Source organism: Megalobrama amblycephala, linkage group LG14 (assembly GCF_018812025.1).
Source record: "Megalobrama amblycephala isolate DHTTF-2021 linkage group LG14, ASM1881202v1, whole genome shotgun sequence".
NCBI lineage: Eukaryota > Metazoa > Chordata > Actinopteri > Cypriniformes > Xenocyprididae > Megalobrama > Megalobrama amblycephala.
Genome location: NC_063057.1, coordinates 6,203,387 through 6,222,918, shown reverse-complemented (window position 1 = coordinate 6,222,918; position 19,532 = coordinate 6,203,387). Strand labels below are relative to the sequence as shown.

Here is a 19,532-nt window from a genome sequence, read left to right as displayed (position 1 = left end):
TTCAATAAAAAATATTAATTTATTAGTAGTAATAATCAGGAGGAACTCCGAGATGAGTTTGTTTGCAAACTGTTGCCAAGCAACATACAGCAGCCGCTTCAAATTAATTACGGCGGGAAACGGCTTCGATCGCGTCTCATCCAGTCACGGTTAGTACTATGATACTACAACGCCTTTTCTCTGTCTAAAGAGAAAAATACAGCTGGAAATCAATTTTTAATATGTAATTTCACTTACCTCTATAAGTATGCAACATACAGATGCAAGTTTTCTTATTTTCCTTCTTTGAAACATAGCATGGACTACTTCTGAAGTTGGTGGAGGCCTACCATCTGAGCTAAAAATATAGGTTTGGGGCATTTAATACAAGGCAGTACGCCCATATGAAAGGGTGTAGCTGTGGACCAATGCAAACATGAGGACTGTGTAAAAGTGGAAGACAGTTTGATGACAGACTTCTGTAAGAGATGTGTGTCTGTGCATGTATGTATTGTAGTAAGGTAATACTTTGACCTGCGGTTTGCCACAAGCGTGAGAACAACACCTTAAACATTGTGAATGCTAATTAACAAGTTTGGATAGGGACCTCTGTGTCCATGGTCACAGAGGAAATTGGCTGCCACCACTTTTACAACTTCTCACATTTCAGGTCATGTGATCGAGACTAAAGAAAGAAGTCCACTTGGGCTGGTTCACACACAGCGCATTTTTGCTTTGAAAAATGCTAGACGCAGGCAGTGGAATTGGGAAAAATGCAAAGTCTCGAGACGTGTCTTTTAAAAGTTGAACTTATTTTAAAGGATTAGTTCACTTTCAAATAAAATTTTCCTGATAATTTACTCACCCCCATGTCATCCAAGATGTTCATGTCTTTCTTCAGTCGAAAAGAAATTAAGGTTTTTGATGAAAACATTCCAGGATTATTCTCCTAATAATGGACTTCAATGGCCTCCAAATGGTTGAAAGTCAAAATTACAGTTTCAGTGCAGCTTCAAAGGGCTTTAAATGATACCAGACGAAGAATAAGGGTCTTATCTAGAGAAACGATCGGTCATTTTCGAAAAAAATACTACTTACAGAAAAAATGAAACTGGTGCTGTGTTCGTTCCGTAAGTAGAATAGGGAAGGTGTAGGGCATACAGCGTAAGCTTTTTGAAGAATACGAAAGTGCGGTTTTGGCAGAAGCACTCGTAAGGTGATCATTTGTTTATATAAAGTATATACAGTTGTATTTTTTCGAAAATGACAGATCGTTTCACTAGATAAGACCCTTATTCCTCATCTGGTATCGAAACTGTAATTTTGACCTTCAACCGTTTGGAGGCCATTGAAGTCCAAGAGAATAATCCTGGTATGTTTTCATCAACAACCTTAATTTCTTTTTGACTGAAGAAAGAAAGACATGAACATCTTGAATGACATGGGGGTGAGTAAATTATCAGGAAAATTTTATTTGAAAGTGAACTAATCCTTTAACTTGAGCGCCACATTTTTAGAACAGCATGTAAAAGCGCAACGATCAAACATGTCCGTCTAGTGTGTGTTTGTATAGAAAAATAATGGAAAAGTAAAGCAGTGGAATGGAAAAATATGTTCTGTGCGAACAGCCACTTATCTGTTTATTCAGTAATGAAGAGCAAACTTCCATGTGGAAGCTGCTACCCAGTAAAAAATCTAAACCTATTCATCCATTGACAAATTACAAGCCTCATTTTTATGACTTTGTGTCTGGTTTTGGATCTACTCCACAAGCAAACCCATTATTTTTGGGGTTAGCTGCTCTTTGTAATTTATCCCCCTTTCTAAAGATCACAAATATCCTGAGAATTAGAAAGTTGTCCTTAAATTAAACATGTAAGTTGTAACACATTATAACTTCAGGGGAAGTTCTTCTAAAAGGCTAAGTATTTTTCTGTTATATATTTAGTGCTTAAAAGAGCACAACATTTATGATATCCTAAGCAAATTTTCCACTAAACCCATGACAGACCCACAGCTTTGGCTTGCATTATCAGTCAGGCGAGATTCATTACTGCAACCACCACCAAACAGTTTTAATATCAAGAGTGCCAATCCAAAAGAGCACAGACATCATCTTTACTGTGTTAACAGCTGCTTTGAGGTTTTAGCTTATGTTTCCAAACAATTTTCCACTTTATACATGTATATTTTCTATTTTACAGTGCTTCACATATGATAACAGCCCACCCAGTCAAGAAAAAAAACATAATTCATTCCAAAGAAATCCAAGCAACATCTGCAGTAGATCAAGGACAGGGCAAACCACGCCCCACAAACTGCAGCTTTCAAGAAGTTTGTGGAAGGACAGTGCTTAATTTAAACCCAAGAACATGGAGAAGACCTAAAAATACCCTGTCAGAAAAGGAACGGTCAAATCATGCAACCCAAAGGCATCAGTGGTAGGTCAGTACAATGTCAAATTAACACAGTCTCATGGCCATTCATAACTATTTTAGGTTTTGGTGAATCGGTGGCAATTTTTTTTTTAAAGATTTATTTTTACTGTTATTATGATAGAACAGTAAGCAGACAGGAAGAGAAGTGGGAGAGAAAGACGGGGGGTGGGATCGGGAAAGGTCCTCAAGCCGGGACTCGAACTCGGGTAGCCCAAAGCGCAATGCCGCTATATGTCGGTGCTGCCTACGAGGCTATCGGCACCAATGAATTGGTAGCTAATTTTTATGCATTTGTACAATCCCATTTGTATGTTTTCATACAATCTGCAAGCAACAGTTAGGTTTTGGGGTGGAGCTTCATGCTTACTATCGTACTCTTTCGTACAAATCTAATCGTATGAATTCATACGAAATCGCCACCTCAGAAAATCATTTTTTTCAGAAGATGAAGTTGAATTAACATAAATTTTCACCCAAAAACAATTCTTGGGCCTTGTGTCCACCAAAGCATTTTTAGCTGTTAGTGTACTTTTCAAAATGTGTTTAATGGGAGCGCCACGTTTTTTAAACACCAGGAGCGTAATGAGACGCTGAGCACCTTTTTCATGCTCAACTGTTTTTTACCGGTTGCTTCGAGTTGAAGAATGTTCAACTTTGAGTAAAACGCTGCGCTCATTACTGTCACTTTTTAGCCAGCCGTCCAATCAGAATGAAGGAGGGGCGGGACAAATACAACACTGACCAACTGAACAATGGAACAAAATGGATGAGAAATTAATATTGCTGGTCTCCGAACATACATAGCAAGTACATTGAGTCGACATTTTTAGTCTGAGACAAATTATCTGCTAAATCAGTTACAAGTAACAGTGCCGCTGATATTCCGTATCATAGCAACAAAGCGTCTCAATTGAAAGAAAAATGCTGCAATGCCGAGGCACTCTCAAGTGCTCACAGATAGGCGTTTTCAGCAGAGCATCTAGTGTTTTCAGCTGGCTAAAAACGCTTTGGTGGACATGCAGCCTTATTCTCGAGAACAAATATTTTTATGTTTTAATTGCTGATGCAATTGAAATTGAATTCAATTGAAAAAATTTAAATGCACAATAAACTGAAGAGGAAGTACCCTTCATAATTCAATGTTTCCAAGGAGCGTGTGAAAATGTCTCACTCAGCAAGGAGACTCCTTCCAAGTCCACTACAGAACAATAGGGCCTGGCAGGAGGGACACAGGGGTGACCTGTGACTGCAACCTGTAGTTTTTCTGGCTATGGGCCATAGCCTTCATTATACATTACCCACATTCCTTTGCTAAAGGGGAGTGACTCGTGTTCCCAGCACACAGTCACTGTTTATGTGCCGGCATTTGCATGAAGGCGTGTGGAATGTCTCGCAAATCAACTTCAATTCCTTTTACATACGCACAAAGAGTTTACTGTGGATGACCTCAGGAAATACACACCTTACTATGCTCGATGTCTGATCTCGTCTGGCAGGGTGTGGTTTGAGAGGTCAGAGCATAAAGCAGTTTCAGTCCTCTAATTGTCCAAAATTACAAGGCTAAACCTGTCATGACAAATTGCTACATGTACAGTGTTTGCTCTTTAATTATACTTCAAGAGGCCATTGAATCAAGGTGACGTTAGAGAATTTCTTTGCTGACTGTAATTGTGAAAAATAATTTTAGACTCAATTAGTAGCAAACCTTTACACTCCTTTGCATACAAAAATCACAAGTGAATTATTTGATGAAACCAATACTGTAAAGCAAACGCCAGCACTCAATGACACATTAATTCCACAATGCATGATAACAAAGACACGTGACTCTTATTGATGTCCAAAAGGTGTATTTTGCATAAGGTTTTAACAGTTTCCCTCTGCTCTGATACTCTAGGGGTTATTGTTTTGGTATGCTCAAGATATGAATAATGATCTCAAAAAGACAAGAATCAGAGGGATGCTGAAACAGACAGTGACCTCAGCTTCTCAGTCTAAACTCTAGTGAGATCCAAGCCGAGATCAGGGTTTTCTACACAAACAATCAGTGTTCACATAGATGGAAATCATAGTCTTTCCTCCAGCCAAACCTCACATATCCAGACAGTAAAGGAAGACTAAATAGAAGGTAATTTGGTCCCAAAATCCACACAAAGGACACCCACAGTTATACAGTCTAACCCCAGTGCAGGTTCCGTCTTGTCTTGTGGTTGGTTTCAGAAGGTCTCTTGAAGTCTTTAAAGACTCTTTGTATGTTAGTCTAGAGTTGTCTACAGTTCATACAGGCATAAAGATCTATGTTATCTTACACTCTGCAGTCTAAACCCCAGGAAAGCATCTATACTTTGCTTTAAATAGTTTTATCTAAACATAAACATTGAGCTGAGATGGTCCTGACCGCTATAAACAACAGCTTGATTCAAACTCTCTATATTGAACCTACAATGCAGCCATGATTGAATGAAAAGTGAGTGGAAGGATGAAGATAAGGCCTGATGGATTGTGAGACCAAATTTGACCTGAATACAACATTCCTTTGTTTACAATATGGAACTCACTCTGTGTAGAGTATGCACAATCCTATAAATGATATTAATTATAGTTTAGTTATTTTAGAGTCTGAAAAATCCAAACATAGTTTTACAGAACAGGTTTGTTATCAATCTAAAGGTTTGTGCAATCCGACCTGTTGCTGAGCTTTCTACTTCTATAGATCCAGCTGAGCCTGTCCTTCTGAATGTGGTGACGGCTGGGAGCAATTAACAAACACTCATTCACATGCAGAGAAGCTGGGTGCACTTTTCCATGGAAAGGTACTTTATTACTGTTTGATATAGAAGTAGCCACAGCAACCACTCTCTAGTGTTCTGTCAAAGGGTCTTCAGTTTTAGGGGCTCCATGGTTTCATTTACAAACATAGGCTTGCTTTTGGCTAGCTTGATTAATCCTGAGAACTCATATATCCATGCATTGATGCACTGTGATTACATAGCAACATTTACAATATTTGGAAACCAATAGTAAGTTCCAGAAGGTTTTTTGGATCAGTGTGTGAGCATTATGTGAGGTGCTTACTGGATAGTTACCGCTGACCTAGTTGACTGAATGAAGATCTAAAGAAAAAGGCGGGATTAGCTCCTAAGATAGACAGCGTCTAATCCCAGACCTTAGGGAAGAAGACCTACTTGCTTATTCTGCTCTAAGGATAAGAGGGTTAGTCTTCTTTAGAGTCGCGTGAACTAAAAGTCAATTATGGTCGCAGATTGTAGTCCACCAAAAAGGTCGAGGGGCCTGACCTACATAGGAGGGTATTTATAAATTCCTTTAGGAATGTCATCGGTGACTGTTGAAAGCCAAAGTGAATTCTTGTAGCATTCCAATCCAGCAAAGAATGACATATTTTCCCAAGCTGCATTACTGGAGCATATGGAAGTCAGAATTGTGAGATATAAAGTCAGAATTTTGTGATACAAAGTAAGAATTGTGAGTTATAAAGTCAGAATTGTGAGTTATAAAGTCAGAATTGTGTGATATAAAGTTAGAACTGTGTGATATAAAATCAGAATTTTGTGATATAAAGTCAGAATTGTGAGTTATAAAGTCAGAATTGTGAGTTATAAAGTCAGAATTGTGTGATATAAAGTTAGAATTGTGATATAAAGTCAGAATTTTGTGATATAAAGTAAGAATTGTGAGTTATAAAGTCAGAATTGTGAGTTATAAAGTCAGAATTGTGAGTTATAAAGTCAGAATTGTGTAATATAAAGTTAGAACTGTGTGATATAAAATCAGAATTTTGTGATATAAAGTCAGAATTGTGAGTTATAAAGTCAGAATTGTGAGTTATAAAGTCAGAATTGTGTGATATAAAGTTAGAATTGTGATATAAAGTCAGAATTTTGTGATATAAAGTAAGAATTGTGAGTTATAAAGTCAGAATTGTGAGTTATAAAGTCAGAATTGTGAGATATAAAGTCAGAAGACTTTTTTTCTCCGAATTGCGAGTTTATATCTCACAATTCTGACTTTATAACTCCCAATTGTAAGTTTAAATCTTGCAATTCTTAGAATTGTGAGATAAAAAGTCACAATTACTTTTTTTTAATATGTTTATTTTGTGGCAGAAACAAGCTTCCATAGGAGCAATAACTGACAAATTGTCCTTTCAGAGTCTTTCTAAGAAAATGTCAGTCTAACCCTACACAATGCTTGAGGTTTGATATATAAATCAGATGTCAGTAAATGCTAAAATAGCTACATTTTACAGGCCTTACAACATTTCAGCAGTCAAAGATCAGCTGGACTTTGGGTCCAACCCATTGAGGGTAGATTTTGTTCTGCACTGATGCTTCATTACACATTTCCACATAATAGCATGTGTTCCTGCGGAATAGCATGATTAACCTAGTCAATCATGTTATCTGTGATATCTGACATCAGTTGCAGGCAGAAATATTATGCATGCAGGCATAAACTCTAGACCCAATGTGACGCAAAACCAAATTAAATCAGTCTTAAGTAAATCAGCCAATTGATTTACAATCTTTTCACATGACTGTCTCGGCCTGATACTGTACTGCAGATGGGAACTTTGACTAAAATATCTGTCCTTCTCTACTGACAGTAATCGTAGGCTTACACGAACAAAATTCAATGCTAAACATACAGTAAACTTGACCAATAGAGACCAGATTGTGTAACATATATCCATTTCTTTGTTAGTAGGAGTCACATGGGCGTGTGGTTAGTGTGGTGGGGTTAAAGCTTTGCCTCTTGCATTTTGGACCAGTTTCACCACCCAAAGAGTTCCCAGCATTCAGTTCACGCCTGCCAAAAAACTGCTGCCTAACAGAAAAAAAATGAACGACACACATTATCCTGCTACATACTTGTGCTGAATCTCAACTTTAACTTGCTTTTTTTGGGAGCACTTAACTACAAAACTTGTACTTGTGTTTCAAGAAATAATTATGTAGATTTAATGTCCTTGATGGTCTCTCCCACTGGCTTAGAGTGATGTTTGGTATGCGCAAAGGGGCGGGCACAACTGGAGCTTATCAGTTATTGTGGTCAATGCACCTTTGTGTTTGTATCTGTGCTCGAGTCTAATGTGATGTGTGCTAGACATGTGTGTACTCGGCTATGCTGCAAGCATCCTGTGACTGTTTCCTGACAGGAAACTCTCTCTTTCCTACATCTGTCTGTTTGTTCCTTTTCGTTTGGATCATATTTACACCTCTGTTTCTTTCTCAGGCTCCACACACAATATTGCTGATCCAACAGTACAGCAAAAATACAGCAGCGCTTTCCAAGGTAATCCATGTAAAGTCTCAGATATGAATCACCCTTACACTATGAACAGACAAACTACTTTTTTAAAATAGACTGTTCTTACATTAAAATTGTTTTAGGTTATTATGTATATATAAATACAAACACATCCATGTATATGTCTGAGAAAGTATATACATTTTACAAGTATATGTATTTATATTTTTATATCATTTATATTATATAATAATAATAAATAATAAATAAAAATATTTTGTACATTATATATATATATATATATATATATATATATATATATATATATACAAATATATTTTGTGTATATATATATATATATATATATATATATATATATATATATATAGCCTGTAAATATATTGTAAATATTTAAAAAATAAAATAAAATATAAATATTGATAAAAAAACTTAAACTTAAAAAAACTGAAAAACTCAAAGCTAAATAGAAATATTAAAAAAATAAAATGACAAAAGCACAACAATAATATTAGTAAAATTTAAACTAAATTGAAAATATAAAAGCAAATTCAAAATAAATATATTAGTTTTTAATTAATATATTAGTATTTAAATAATTATATATATATACATATACATACAGATACACACACACGCATACTCTAAAAATATCATTTTTGGGAATTACATTTGCTCAACAAATTTGATGTTATGTCTTAATGTCTTGATGTAATTTTTGTCAGTGGTTTGGTTTTGCATTGTTGAGTGGGTGTTACATGTAGACACCCTGTCCTCCCTACATCCCTCCCTCAACTGTCAGTGGTTTGTGTGACCTTGTCTGGCTCTGAGTAACGTGGCTGACTCAACCGACTGTCTTCAGGGGGAGGGGGGGCTTCTGGTCTGGAATGTTGGGGTCTATATGAAGAGTCAAACACACGCACACTAAAATGAATGTTAGACTCGTCCATGTTTAGACTGACACAGACAGTTGGTCCTCACTGTCCTGTGAGAATGAACACACCCATGTTTAATCCCAAATTACTAACGAATCAACTTCAGACCTCACACAGCACCATCTAACAGTGCACTACATACTAAACATCCATAATACAAATAAACAAAACCACATAACCTTATTAATGGCACCATTGCGCATTCACATACATTTTATATGTCAAAAAATCTGATTAAATTGGGACATAACAGTACATTTGAGGCTGTAACATAATAAAAAGTAGAACTAAAAGACAGCTGAGACTTTGTCAGTTACAAAGCTTATCATAACATATATGATTCACAGCTTTGCTATGTGGGTCAGTAGCTACAGTATGTTTCCTTCCAAAGTTACGAATTTAACTTTACAATTTAACTGCACAAAATTGGAATTTCACATAAAATATTTGTGAAAAAATCATCACTTGCTGGGAAATTGATGCAAAATATCTGTAGTCTAGTAAAAATGGAAGTTTCTGCAATCGGGGAAGAAACTGCAGCTCTTTTTTTCCTACATCTTAAATGTAGCCTCAGAGCGCACAGATGAAACGCAGTAAACGCTGTCATGTTATCTTGCGTTCAAATGCCGGGTGTTTGGGACAGTTCTGGGAGGAAATTAAACCAAATCATTCTGATGACAGACTTTGGTTCAGGCATTTCAGAATAAATAAACCAACATTCGAGAGGCTGTGTGATGTGATTGGTTGGCTGGTTAGTCCAGTGATCCAATTACATCCTCTGTTGAGGCAAAGTCACGGCAAAGTTTTTTGTTGCACATTAAGGGATTTATTCAGTAAATGTGTTTCCATCGTAGTCTTCTTACTGGATAAAAAAATGATCTGCCTCAATTGTGTGCGGAAGTTGTTTATGCACATTTTTAGAATTTATGTGCATCTTGGCGTTTCCATCCAGCATTTTTTATGTGATATCCCAAAATGTGCATAAAAATAGATGGACGGAAACAGCTATGTCACAAATAAATGTCTGGGAGTAGGTCAGTCACATTTTACTTCCAAAAATAAATGGAAAAAAAAAAACTATTGTTATATTTTGCATAAAGATGATCTCTAGTTTTAGGTTTATTAATGTTACACATTTCTCACTACTGTAATGCTAAAAAACCCTCTTCCTTATTAGTAAACCTTGTTTGCACACACTTCATTACAGCAAATACTACCATGCTTATCTTCAGATCCACTTTACAAATGTACTTTAATAATATGCAAATCATATAATAATTTTTCAGTACTATAAAGTAATGAGATTTTTTCACTTCACACTAGGCTACTAATAATTTGGAGGAATAAATGTGGCCAATTGTCATGAAAATAATGTCACAACCCAAAAAAAGCCCCCATGCTAAATATTTTTGAATATAAATCCACCCATTTAAAAGTAATCTGAATCACTTTTCCAACCAGTCACAATACAGTCGGGCTCTGTAGCCACAGTTACACAGCAGTTTACATATTCCAATATCTCTTCCTACGCCGCACTAAACGGACAGACCTGGATTAGTGTGAATAGCACACATACCACACTAACCTGTGTGTTGACCCCACCAGGTCGCACACACACTGCTCGTCTTTCATTCATACTGCACAGTTTACAGAGCATCGGGGGTGATAGTCCACATGAGAACAAAACTGGACACTATGGGAACCAGAGGAATTCTGCTCAAGAGTAATATCCTGCTATTGTTATTTCCATGTCAAGTGCGATGGGAATGTGTGTGTGTGTGTGTGTGTGTGTGTGTGTGTGTGTGTGTGTGTGTGTGTGTGTGTGTGTGTGTGTGTGTGCACTCATATGGCACTAAATAACAGTGTATCATCCTTTAGCTAAGTTGCACCATTCCATTAAACAGGTCTAAGTGAAGACTAAAGAAAAGCAATAATTACTATGACCAAACTATGACCAACACACCCATAGAAGAAAAAACTTCAACTCATGATCTCAGCTAATGTTTGTACTAAAAATCTATATGCTTTTCCATTCATCTGCCAGTGAAGATCTAACATAGATCTAAGGTGACCAAGAATGAATATAACATTGATCAGACTACATTTACAGCAATACCGAGACTAGTTTAGGTCATGTATCTGGAATTGTTCTCCCCCTTGTGGTCACACCTAACCATCACTGTCAGATGTCTGTGATTCTTGATTTCACTTCTGTATTTGAGATGATATTGAACTGAATGTCCGTGCAAATGTGAAAACACGCACAAATAAGCTCTGTACTCACGCCGTGTGAGGACTGGTTGTTGTTAAGATGGTCCTGAGCAAGAGCACTGAGTGGGCAGCCATTAAAGGATCCGTTCTGATGGCAGTCTAGCGCCACCTGGTCACGACACTGAGCATGACATGTGTATTTGCAACCTGGAGGAGAGGAAACAAGAACAGACAGCAGTTACTCCTACAGTATGGTTAAAATAATACCTTTTTAAAGACTTTTATACCTAAAACTGAACTGAACTCGCTGCCACAACGCAATAACATTGCAGTACATTTGTAAAAAGTTAGAATATTTTTTTGCATGTTGCTAGGTGGTTGCTAAAGCATTTCTAATGTGTTTTGAGTGGTTTTACCAAAATGCTAGGTGTTATGGGTTAACAGCACACCTCTCCTCAACAAACAGCATCATTTTTGTTCAGTAGGAGATTTAGTGAAATACGGTGGTTTTTTTCAGCTGGGCTAAATGGAAATATCGGTTTGCAAATAAGATGCCACACATGCAAACTTTTAATGTAGAAAGGTATAATCATGTGTTTAAGGAATGGGATGTAAGAATAATACAGATGTTAAGAAAGATGTAAGAAAACACCAAACAAATTGAGATGATTAAAAATAAATAAACAATCCATTGTTAAAATAAGGTCAATCTTTATAGATTGATTTTACATGTATATATCTTATGTATTCTGGAGTAAAAGTTATGCATACTTCCACATGCATAAGAATACATGTTTTCTGATGCTGAAATGAAAAAAAAAATCCATCTCAGAAATGCATTGGATGGATAATTAATTAACATGAATGGACAATAAGAAGAGCATCATCTGCTTTTCAGTCCTCACCAGGGCCACTGTTCACAGAAAACCTGACGCATACCACATACACTTGCTTATTCATGCAAACGTAAATTTCATGAGGCATTTTACACTGGCTAAAAAAATCCCTATGGTGCTTTTTTTCAGTTCCTGTTGCTGTTATGACCTACCTGAAGACTGACGCTTGACTTGCTGGGTAATTTTGCCGTAAAGTTTGCAGAATGCTGCTCCCATCCCACTCAAGCATATGAGTGATGACGCTTTCTGTCTCGAAAGCTTAACTCACGGCATGCCATGAGAAACACAAACGCTCATCCTGTGCAGTCCACTCCCAGAACAGAAGGACAAACTCATTTGTCTCTCGCCCATGCAATCTCCAAGGTATCTCTCTCTCTCTCTCTCTCTCTCTCTCTCTCTCTCTCTCTCAGTGTGCTGAGTCGATTGATTTGACTGTCAAATGATGAACGTTTTGCCCAGAAAATGATGGACATATATAGGAGAGGTGATGAGGGAAGCACTTTGTGTTTAAATGTATTTTTATCACCACTGTAAAAACCCTAGATCACCCTTAATATTCAGAATATTAAACAATTAAACCGATTATTAAACTATTACTTTTACTGTTCTCATATTGGTTACAGCAATGCAGAGGCTTTGCTACTTAGAGGCTGGTGGAATTCCCGGTTTATAGAGCATTTGATAAGACAAAAAATTTTGCAAAACACCCATATTGCAAGATGAGTCATCACAATTTTTTTTTTTATCATCCATTGGGCTCTGTTTACACCTGGTATTAAGATGAGTTTTGGTCGATCTTGGTGTTTTAATTTGTCTCTTTTGTCCAGTTTCAACCACTTCTGTCCTGGTTTCTTCACAGGGAGGGTCTATGGATGGGTAAATGTATGGGCTTTTTCAGATCTTTCGACCTAATGGACGAAATAAGCTCACGCAATTTACATATGAATGCGACTGGAGATGCGACTGTGACTGTGTGTTAGAAATCAGGAATGGTGAGAGAACATTGTGCTTAGTATGTTTTTCATCTTCAGACTAAACTTGTGTCTTCATCTGACAAAATTTAAATCCCGTCTGGTTAGCGCGCTTCCTATAATATTTATGTCAGTAGGCGGAGAGTAGATGGTCTTTTGTGGCTGTTCAAACGCATTCGACCACATGAGCGTCTACACTACTAATGCGCTTTTGACTACGTCTGGAAGTGGTCGAAAGTGGACAAGCTCAAAACGGTTTAGACTCTGTTTACATCTGTATTTAGTGTCGTCCACTTGTGATATGATTGACCAAAATGCATCTTAATACCAGGTGAAAACAGGGCCCAAGAGAAAGACAAATAAATTCTGAATGTGTGTTGGTGCTTAAAGATAATTTTGTTAACTTTTTTAGGAAGTACACTACTGTATGGTAACCTCAGAACTGACATATATGCACTAAGAGCTAGTCCACACGTATACGGGTATTTTTATAAACAGAGTTTATAAAAATAAAAAATTGCGTCCACATGAAAACGCAAAAACACACTATAAAGCACTGTCAAGAGCATGCCAAACCAACAGGTGGTGATATAACCCTAACCGAAAAGCCATGTTGGCCAAACAGAAGCCAGGAAAAAAGGTTATAACCAGTTCTGACATCACAAGCCAAACTCTCTGGTTTCACTGTCTGCACGACAACACTGCAACCAGAGTTTCTAAAAATCTTCACCCTGGCTGAAATTTTCCAAAAAGTTTGGTTTCAGTGACCTGATACTGCGTTTGCATGTGTACAAAAGGCCAAACCGCATAGAAAAAGCTGTGGCTTTGAAAATACACGTGTTCATGTGGACAGGGCCTAAATGCCACAAAAAGTCAAATTTTGACTTAAAGAGGTCTTTAAAAGTGGCTTGCAAAGAGGGTTTTTTCTCCACTAACTCATGAGTCTTTTCAACTTTAAGATCTGTACTGACAGCCATCTAAATCCTGCACATTGTATCCATAATCCACTTTCTGCTCCTCTGGTTTTTAAAACCCAAATTGAATCTCTGCCCCTCAAACAGACAAGGAAATGAAAATAACAAATAAGATCTTGTTAATATCTTAAACATTTCTGGTAGACAGCAACAAGATTAAATGGAGAGCAAATGGTCCCCAGTAAACTCACAAAGGTTTTCTCTAGATTTTCAGAAGAGATCTCAGAAATCTCAAACTGTGCTCAAGTCTAATCAGAAGCCAGAATCTCAAACATTTCTCAATGAATTCTTCAAAGGCCAAAGTATGTGAGCTATGCTGTCCGCATTCATTGCATAACTCTACTGTATGTCAACACTTATCACATATCTCATATATGTCTTTTTATTTCTCCTTAAGAATTTTAGACATCTAGGACAAAGGTTATGTTTAAATGTAACACCACTAAGATGTTCATCTCATCATCTCTTAGCAATAAAATATTCCTCTGGGGAACAGGAGGAACACTGCTCTTTTTAAAGATCAGCAGAGAGCAGAATGACACTGAGGATGAGCAATGATAGGGGTGTGATGAAAGTGGATCTTTAATACTGGGGCATGATGGGTAATGGTTGCTTAAAGTGCCATTCTTTGCACCGAGCTGCGGTCTTGTCAGTGTAGGAACTGAGCTAATGTATGCACACACACACACAAAATCTGTTCTCTGGGGCGGGTGGGAAGTGCAGGTCTGTCTCTTCCTTAATTGCACTTCCCGTAATGAGGGACGGCGCTATCGATCAGGACCTGCCCAAGGAGCAAAACTTTACACACACACACACAATACTGTCCCGTATCCAGACTGTGGCGTGATGGTGCAATATTTGGGACTCTGTTTCTAAAACTTTGCATGTCGACAGAGAACAAGTCATTCGAGTTCTTAAATGTTTCCTACACAAACACATTACCGACAACAGACAGCTCATATAACACACATTCCCACAGCAGTCTCACTTTCTAAATACTTACCAACCCCAAAACTAAATCTGCTATTAAGGTTAATTTACATTACACTCTAAAAGAAGCTACATGCAGATGTAGCAATTAACATACGCAAGATAATAAATAGTGCATCCCTTGATAAAATACAATGAAAACAAAAGTTGACCAGATAGATGATTTTTTGGACTTGCATAAAAAGGAGATGTTTGTTGTGGTTCATTTTTTATTTTTCAAAGCTGCTAAAGCAGTTTTTAAAAGTATGAACTTGAAATTTAAATAAATTCAAGTTAGGTACTACATTTAGCTTGATGCTAATGCTTACTGGTAAGGCTTCTGTGGAATTGTGACACAATTTTTCTGATGTGGAAGTATGTGCCAATACTGGCTTACTACAAAATGTTACTGACCCCAAACTGAACAAGTGTACGTACTTTTGGTACAACATATGTAAATTGGGATGCAGCCATAGACTGTGACTGACTCTGACAACCAGGAAAAGAAACACATAAGGATCTGTAATTAAAGGAAATGCAGCTTCTGATGTCAGTACAGGGAGTTTGTGATCATGAACCAGGTGTTTTTTACTCTCTCTCCCTCTTTTAACAGGTGCTTGTTCTGGACAGGTGTCAATCATTCACGATTGTTTTTAACCTCACTTTTCCACATAATGTTTATTCCATCCTCACAAAAAAGAGTGCCAGAAAAACAAAATGTGAAGCAGTATGTTAAAGTGTAAAACATTTGTAAACCCTTTTGTATGTCCATCAAACTGACAAAATGACATTTATCATTGTCACCCTTACAAAAAAGAAGTGTACTATTAAAAAAAGAAAAAGAAAGTATACTTTCAGTCTACTTTTTATATTTCTTGGAAATATACTTAAAATTACACTTAAGCATACTTGACTTGACAGGAAAGTCTAAGTATATTTGTCTTATATGTGGACTCAATCTTTTGATCAAGATATACTTAAAAGTATAATTAAGTATTCTAAGTATACTTGACTTGTAGTTGTGTTTACTCTTTTGATTGAGTACCCTATTAAATACTTTTTTCACATAGTTTTACATACTGTCTTACAAACTTACATTGTTTGAAAATATTGATTTATAAAGAAAACAGATATGTTCCTAATTCTGAGTATGTGAATTTTTGTGTATTCCACTGGTAGTGTACATACTGTAGGAATTTAGGCCTACTTAAGTACAGTTAAAACTATATTTCAAGCATAAAAATGAATAAAGTGCAAAAATAATATACAGTATAAATAATAAACTATAAGTATATGTTAAGTATATTTGCAGCATAAAACCACTAAACTAGTAGTTTACTGAGAGTATACTTCCAAGTGTACTTTCATAAACTAAAAATGTGATACACGTATTAAACTAGTAAACTATCACTATAACTATAAGTTCACTTGTAGTATAGTTGCAGAACAAACGAAAAACATAGTTTTATACTAGTTGTGTTCTAACCGTGATACCAAGTCGGTACTGAAATTTTAAAAATGTGAGTGCTGTTGAGTGGATTTGTAAACATTTCTGATTGGCTTTTGGGTTCACGCACTCAACAGATATGTCTGTGATTGGCTACAATGGTCAACGCTTCAAAAACATGTTGCAAATAGACATCAATGACGCTCTTCATCGAGCGCTTACACAGATACACACGGGAGCATTTGAAAGCTGATAGATGCCTGCTTTCAAATGCTCCCGCTTTCAAAACACTTTCAAATTCAAACACTTCAGTGTGCTTTTAAACGCTCCTGTCCATTGATCATTGTAGCCACAGACATATCTGATGAGCTTGTGAACACAAAGACCAATCAGAGGTGTTTATGAATCCGCTCAAAGCGTCACATTTTTAATTTCAATACAGATTTGGTATCGTGGTCGGTACTTTTGACAACACTACTTTATACACTAAAAATTAGCCCAATTTAGACCCTAGTAGTATTGAAATTGTATACTACTCGTACTTTGATATTAGTATACTTACTACATGAGCTATACTTAAAAAAATACTTGCACTTTACTCAAGTAAACTTAATCAAATTAACTTGAAGTATACTTGTTTTTTTAAGTGGCAATTTGATGTTGCTTATTTTTGATGGTGCCATTTCCTTGTCAAGTATCTCTCTCATATCAGACTCCCAAAACAATAGTCTGTTTGTGAAAACTGTGCACATCTTGACTAAAGATGTGCACTTGACTAAAGCCTATCCTTGCTCAGTTGATCACATAGATAACTGTTGTTTCAGTCTGTGTCTGAGCTGTTTTAGGAACAAGATAAGAATAGAGATTCTCATGTTGCTTTCTGTTCACAACAGGGTCGTCTCCATTCCAGCTCGGCTCCGCGCTGGGATTAGATCAGACCGCTGAAACAACACACTGTAGACGGGACACACACACCGTCCAGAGGTCACGACAACACCTGTCTGTTACAAAATGTCAAGAAAACACTCCATTCTTTTCATTACTTGAGTCATTCATTCGATGGTTGTTAAACTGACAAACTATTTGACATGTTATCGTGAACCTTTTCCCACATCGGTGTCGGCTGTTTAGACTCGGCTCTGTCCTTCACTGTGGAACGGTGAGCGGATGTTTTTAGTGCTCTGCTCTGTGTTTTTCTCTGTGGCTGTTGGCGTTGCGCAACTTAGCACTGCTTTTATGCCTGAAAAGTGATGTGTGCAAGTTAATTTGTTTATAAAAAGTATGAAGTATTGCTTTGCTTCTGTGAGACACAGCTCAGCTTTCATGACTTTGGTTTGCACCACAAAACTGCACGCATAGCAAAACATCGGGCCGCAGCGAAACACTCACACGCACTTTCAGAGCTATAGTGTCCTTTTTCAACCACATCAAGGGTCCACCTCACTATAGCTGACATTAAAGAACAATGTCTGCAACTGATTTGTGCAAGATAGGTGTAAATCTTCTCTAAGATAAAGACACTATTTTTGTCTGTTCTCACAAAGTAAAAGGATGCCACAATTACGTAATCGTTCAAAGGTGCAATTACAAAAAAAGTACACTTACATTATTCTGCGTGCTTAAGATGTGTTTATTTCTTGCTACAGGTTATCTTAAACGGTTAGTTCACCCAAAAATGAAATTAATAATCATTAATTATTCACCGTCATGTCGTTCCACACCTGTAAGACCTTCGTTCATCACACAAATTAAGATATTTTTGATAAAATCCGATGGCTCAGTGAGGCCTCCATTGCCAGCAAGAAAACACTTTCAGATGCTCAGAAAGGTACTAAAGACATATTAAAAACAGTTCATGAGACTACAGTGGTTCAACCTTAATGTTATGAAGCAACGAGAATACTTTTTGTACGGCAAAAAAAACAAATTATTCAACAATATCTAGTGATTTCAATTTCAAAACACTGCTTCATGAAGCTTTACGGATCTTTTGTTTCGAATCAGTGGTTCGGAGCACATATCAAACTGCCAAAGTCACGTGATTATAGTAAACGAGGCTTCGTTATGTCATAAGTGTTTTGAAATTTCGATGGTTCACCACTGGGGGCGTGACTTTGGCAGTTTGATGCACATTGATTCGAAATAAAAGATTTGTTAAGCTTCGAGGCTTCATTAGTAAGGATAAAATCATATCATCATCATGTAAATACCAATAATGAAATGAAATGTTATAGAAAACATTCTTGGAGCTCAGTTAAGTTATTGTGATCCTCTGTAATACGAAGGAGGAAAAGTCAAAGTGAAACTGTCAACAAACAGGACAGTCTTAATGATCTACTTCCTCTGAGTTTGTGTGTTGTGGTCAGGAAATATCAAGGCATGTAACTGCACATATGGCACAGATATGGTACACTTTGGTGTCCCATTACTTTATTTCTTTTTTTTTCTTTTTTTTTGTATTTGAGGCACAAATCAGTCCCTCAAGGTCTTAATCTTCTCAACAGTTTCCACCAATTGACAAACACCTAAATAAATGACATGGGCCTGTCAGCATGGTGGGTAAAAAGAGAAAAGTAAATAATCTCAATCTGTTGTGTCAGTTACTATGCAAATTGTAGAGTGTGCTGCATTGATCAAACTATTCAACCCTGTTACTGGAGTTATTGTAAGACAAAAAATGATTAACTTTACAACAGCTTAGACACCACAGCCCACAGAAACACATCTAGTGATACCACACACAACGACAGTCCACAAACAATCACTGTCTAGTTAAACTTGCGAGCAACATGTGTCAGTGCTAAAGAAAATGATCACAGCTTATTCATTCAGATATGCAGACCAATACTCATAATAGAATATATATATATATATATATATATATATATATATATATATGTGTGTGTGTGTGTGTGTGTATATATATACAATATTTACAATACATAGTTACATTATTACATTTTTTCTATTTATTATAGTACTGTAGTTATTGACTCATTTAATATTATTTATTTATTTTATGTACATTTTATTTTAATATAAAATGTATTTATTGATTTCAATATATTTGTATTTATTTATTTATTTTCACCCCCATGTTTGAAAACCCCTGATATATGAAGACCAGTATAGTTTAAGTTTAGGCTTAAAATTACTTGAATTGGAGAATGCCTCTTTTCATAAATACAGTAATAAATGCAGTTACATTACATATTTTCTACTCATTATAGGACTGTAGTTATTTACTTATTTTAATCTAATTTTTGTTTATTTATTTGCTATTTAATATGCTTTTTTTTTTTACTTATTTTTAATTAAAATGTATTTATTTTGTTTTGTTTTGTTTTGTTTTGTTTTGTTTTGTTTTGTTTTGTTTTGTTTTGTTTTATTTTTCACCCCAATGTTTGAAAACCCCTGCTATATGCA

The 19,532-nt window shown here is 36.3% G+C and overlaps 1 protein-coding gene and 1 long non-coding RNA gene across 5 annotated transcripts in view; one reads left to right on the top strand and one right to left on the bottom strand.

Annotated features, from left to right (window-relative positions):
• rassf3 (Ras association domain family member 3) overlaps positions 1–19,532 on the bottom strand; it is a 45,280-nt gene that overhangs the window by 20,832 nt on the left and 4,916 nt on the right. Inside the window, exon 2 of the mRNA XM_048154922.1 lies at positions 10,923–11,056. Within this exon, the coding sequence (XP_048010879.1) occupies positions 10,923–11,056 (134 nt within the window). The remainder of the gene's footprint in view (positions 1–10,922; positions 11,057–19,532) is intronic.
• Positions 26–17,418, top strand: LOC125244729. 4 transcript variants are annotated; one of them, XR_007179368.1, is made up of 6 exons: positions 26–149; positions 297–349; positions 2,184–2,424; positions 7,671–7,730; positions 11,875–12,108; positions 17,000–17,418. It is a non-coding gene; the product is annotated as an uncharacterized LOC125244729 (long non-coding RNA). The 4 variants fall into 4 exon arrangements; XR_007179369.1 differs by having other exon boundaries at positions 297–460; XR_007179366.1 differs by having other exon boundaries at positions 297–483.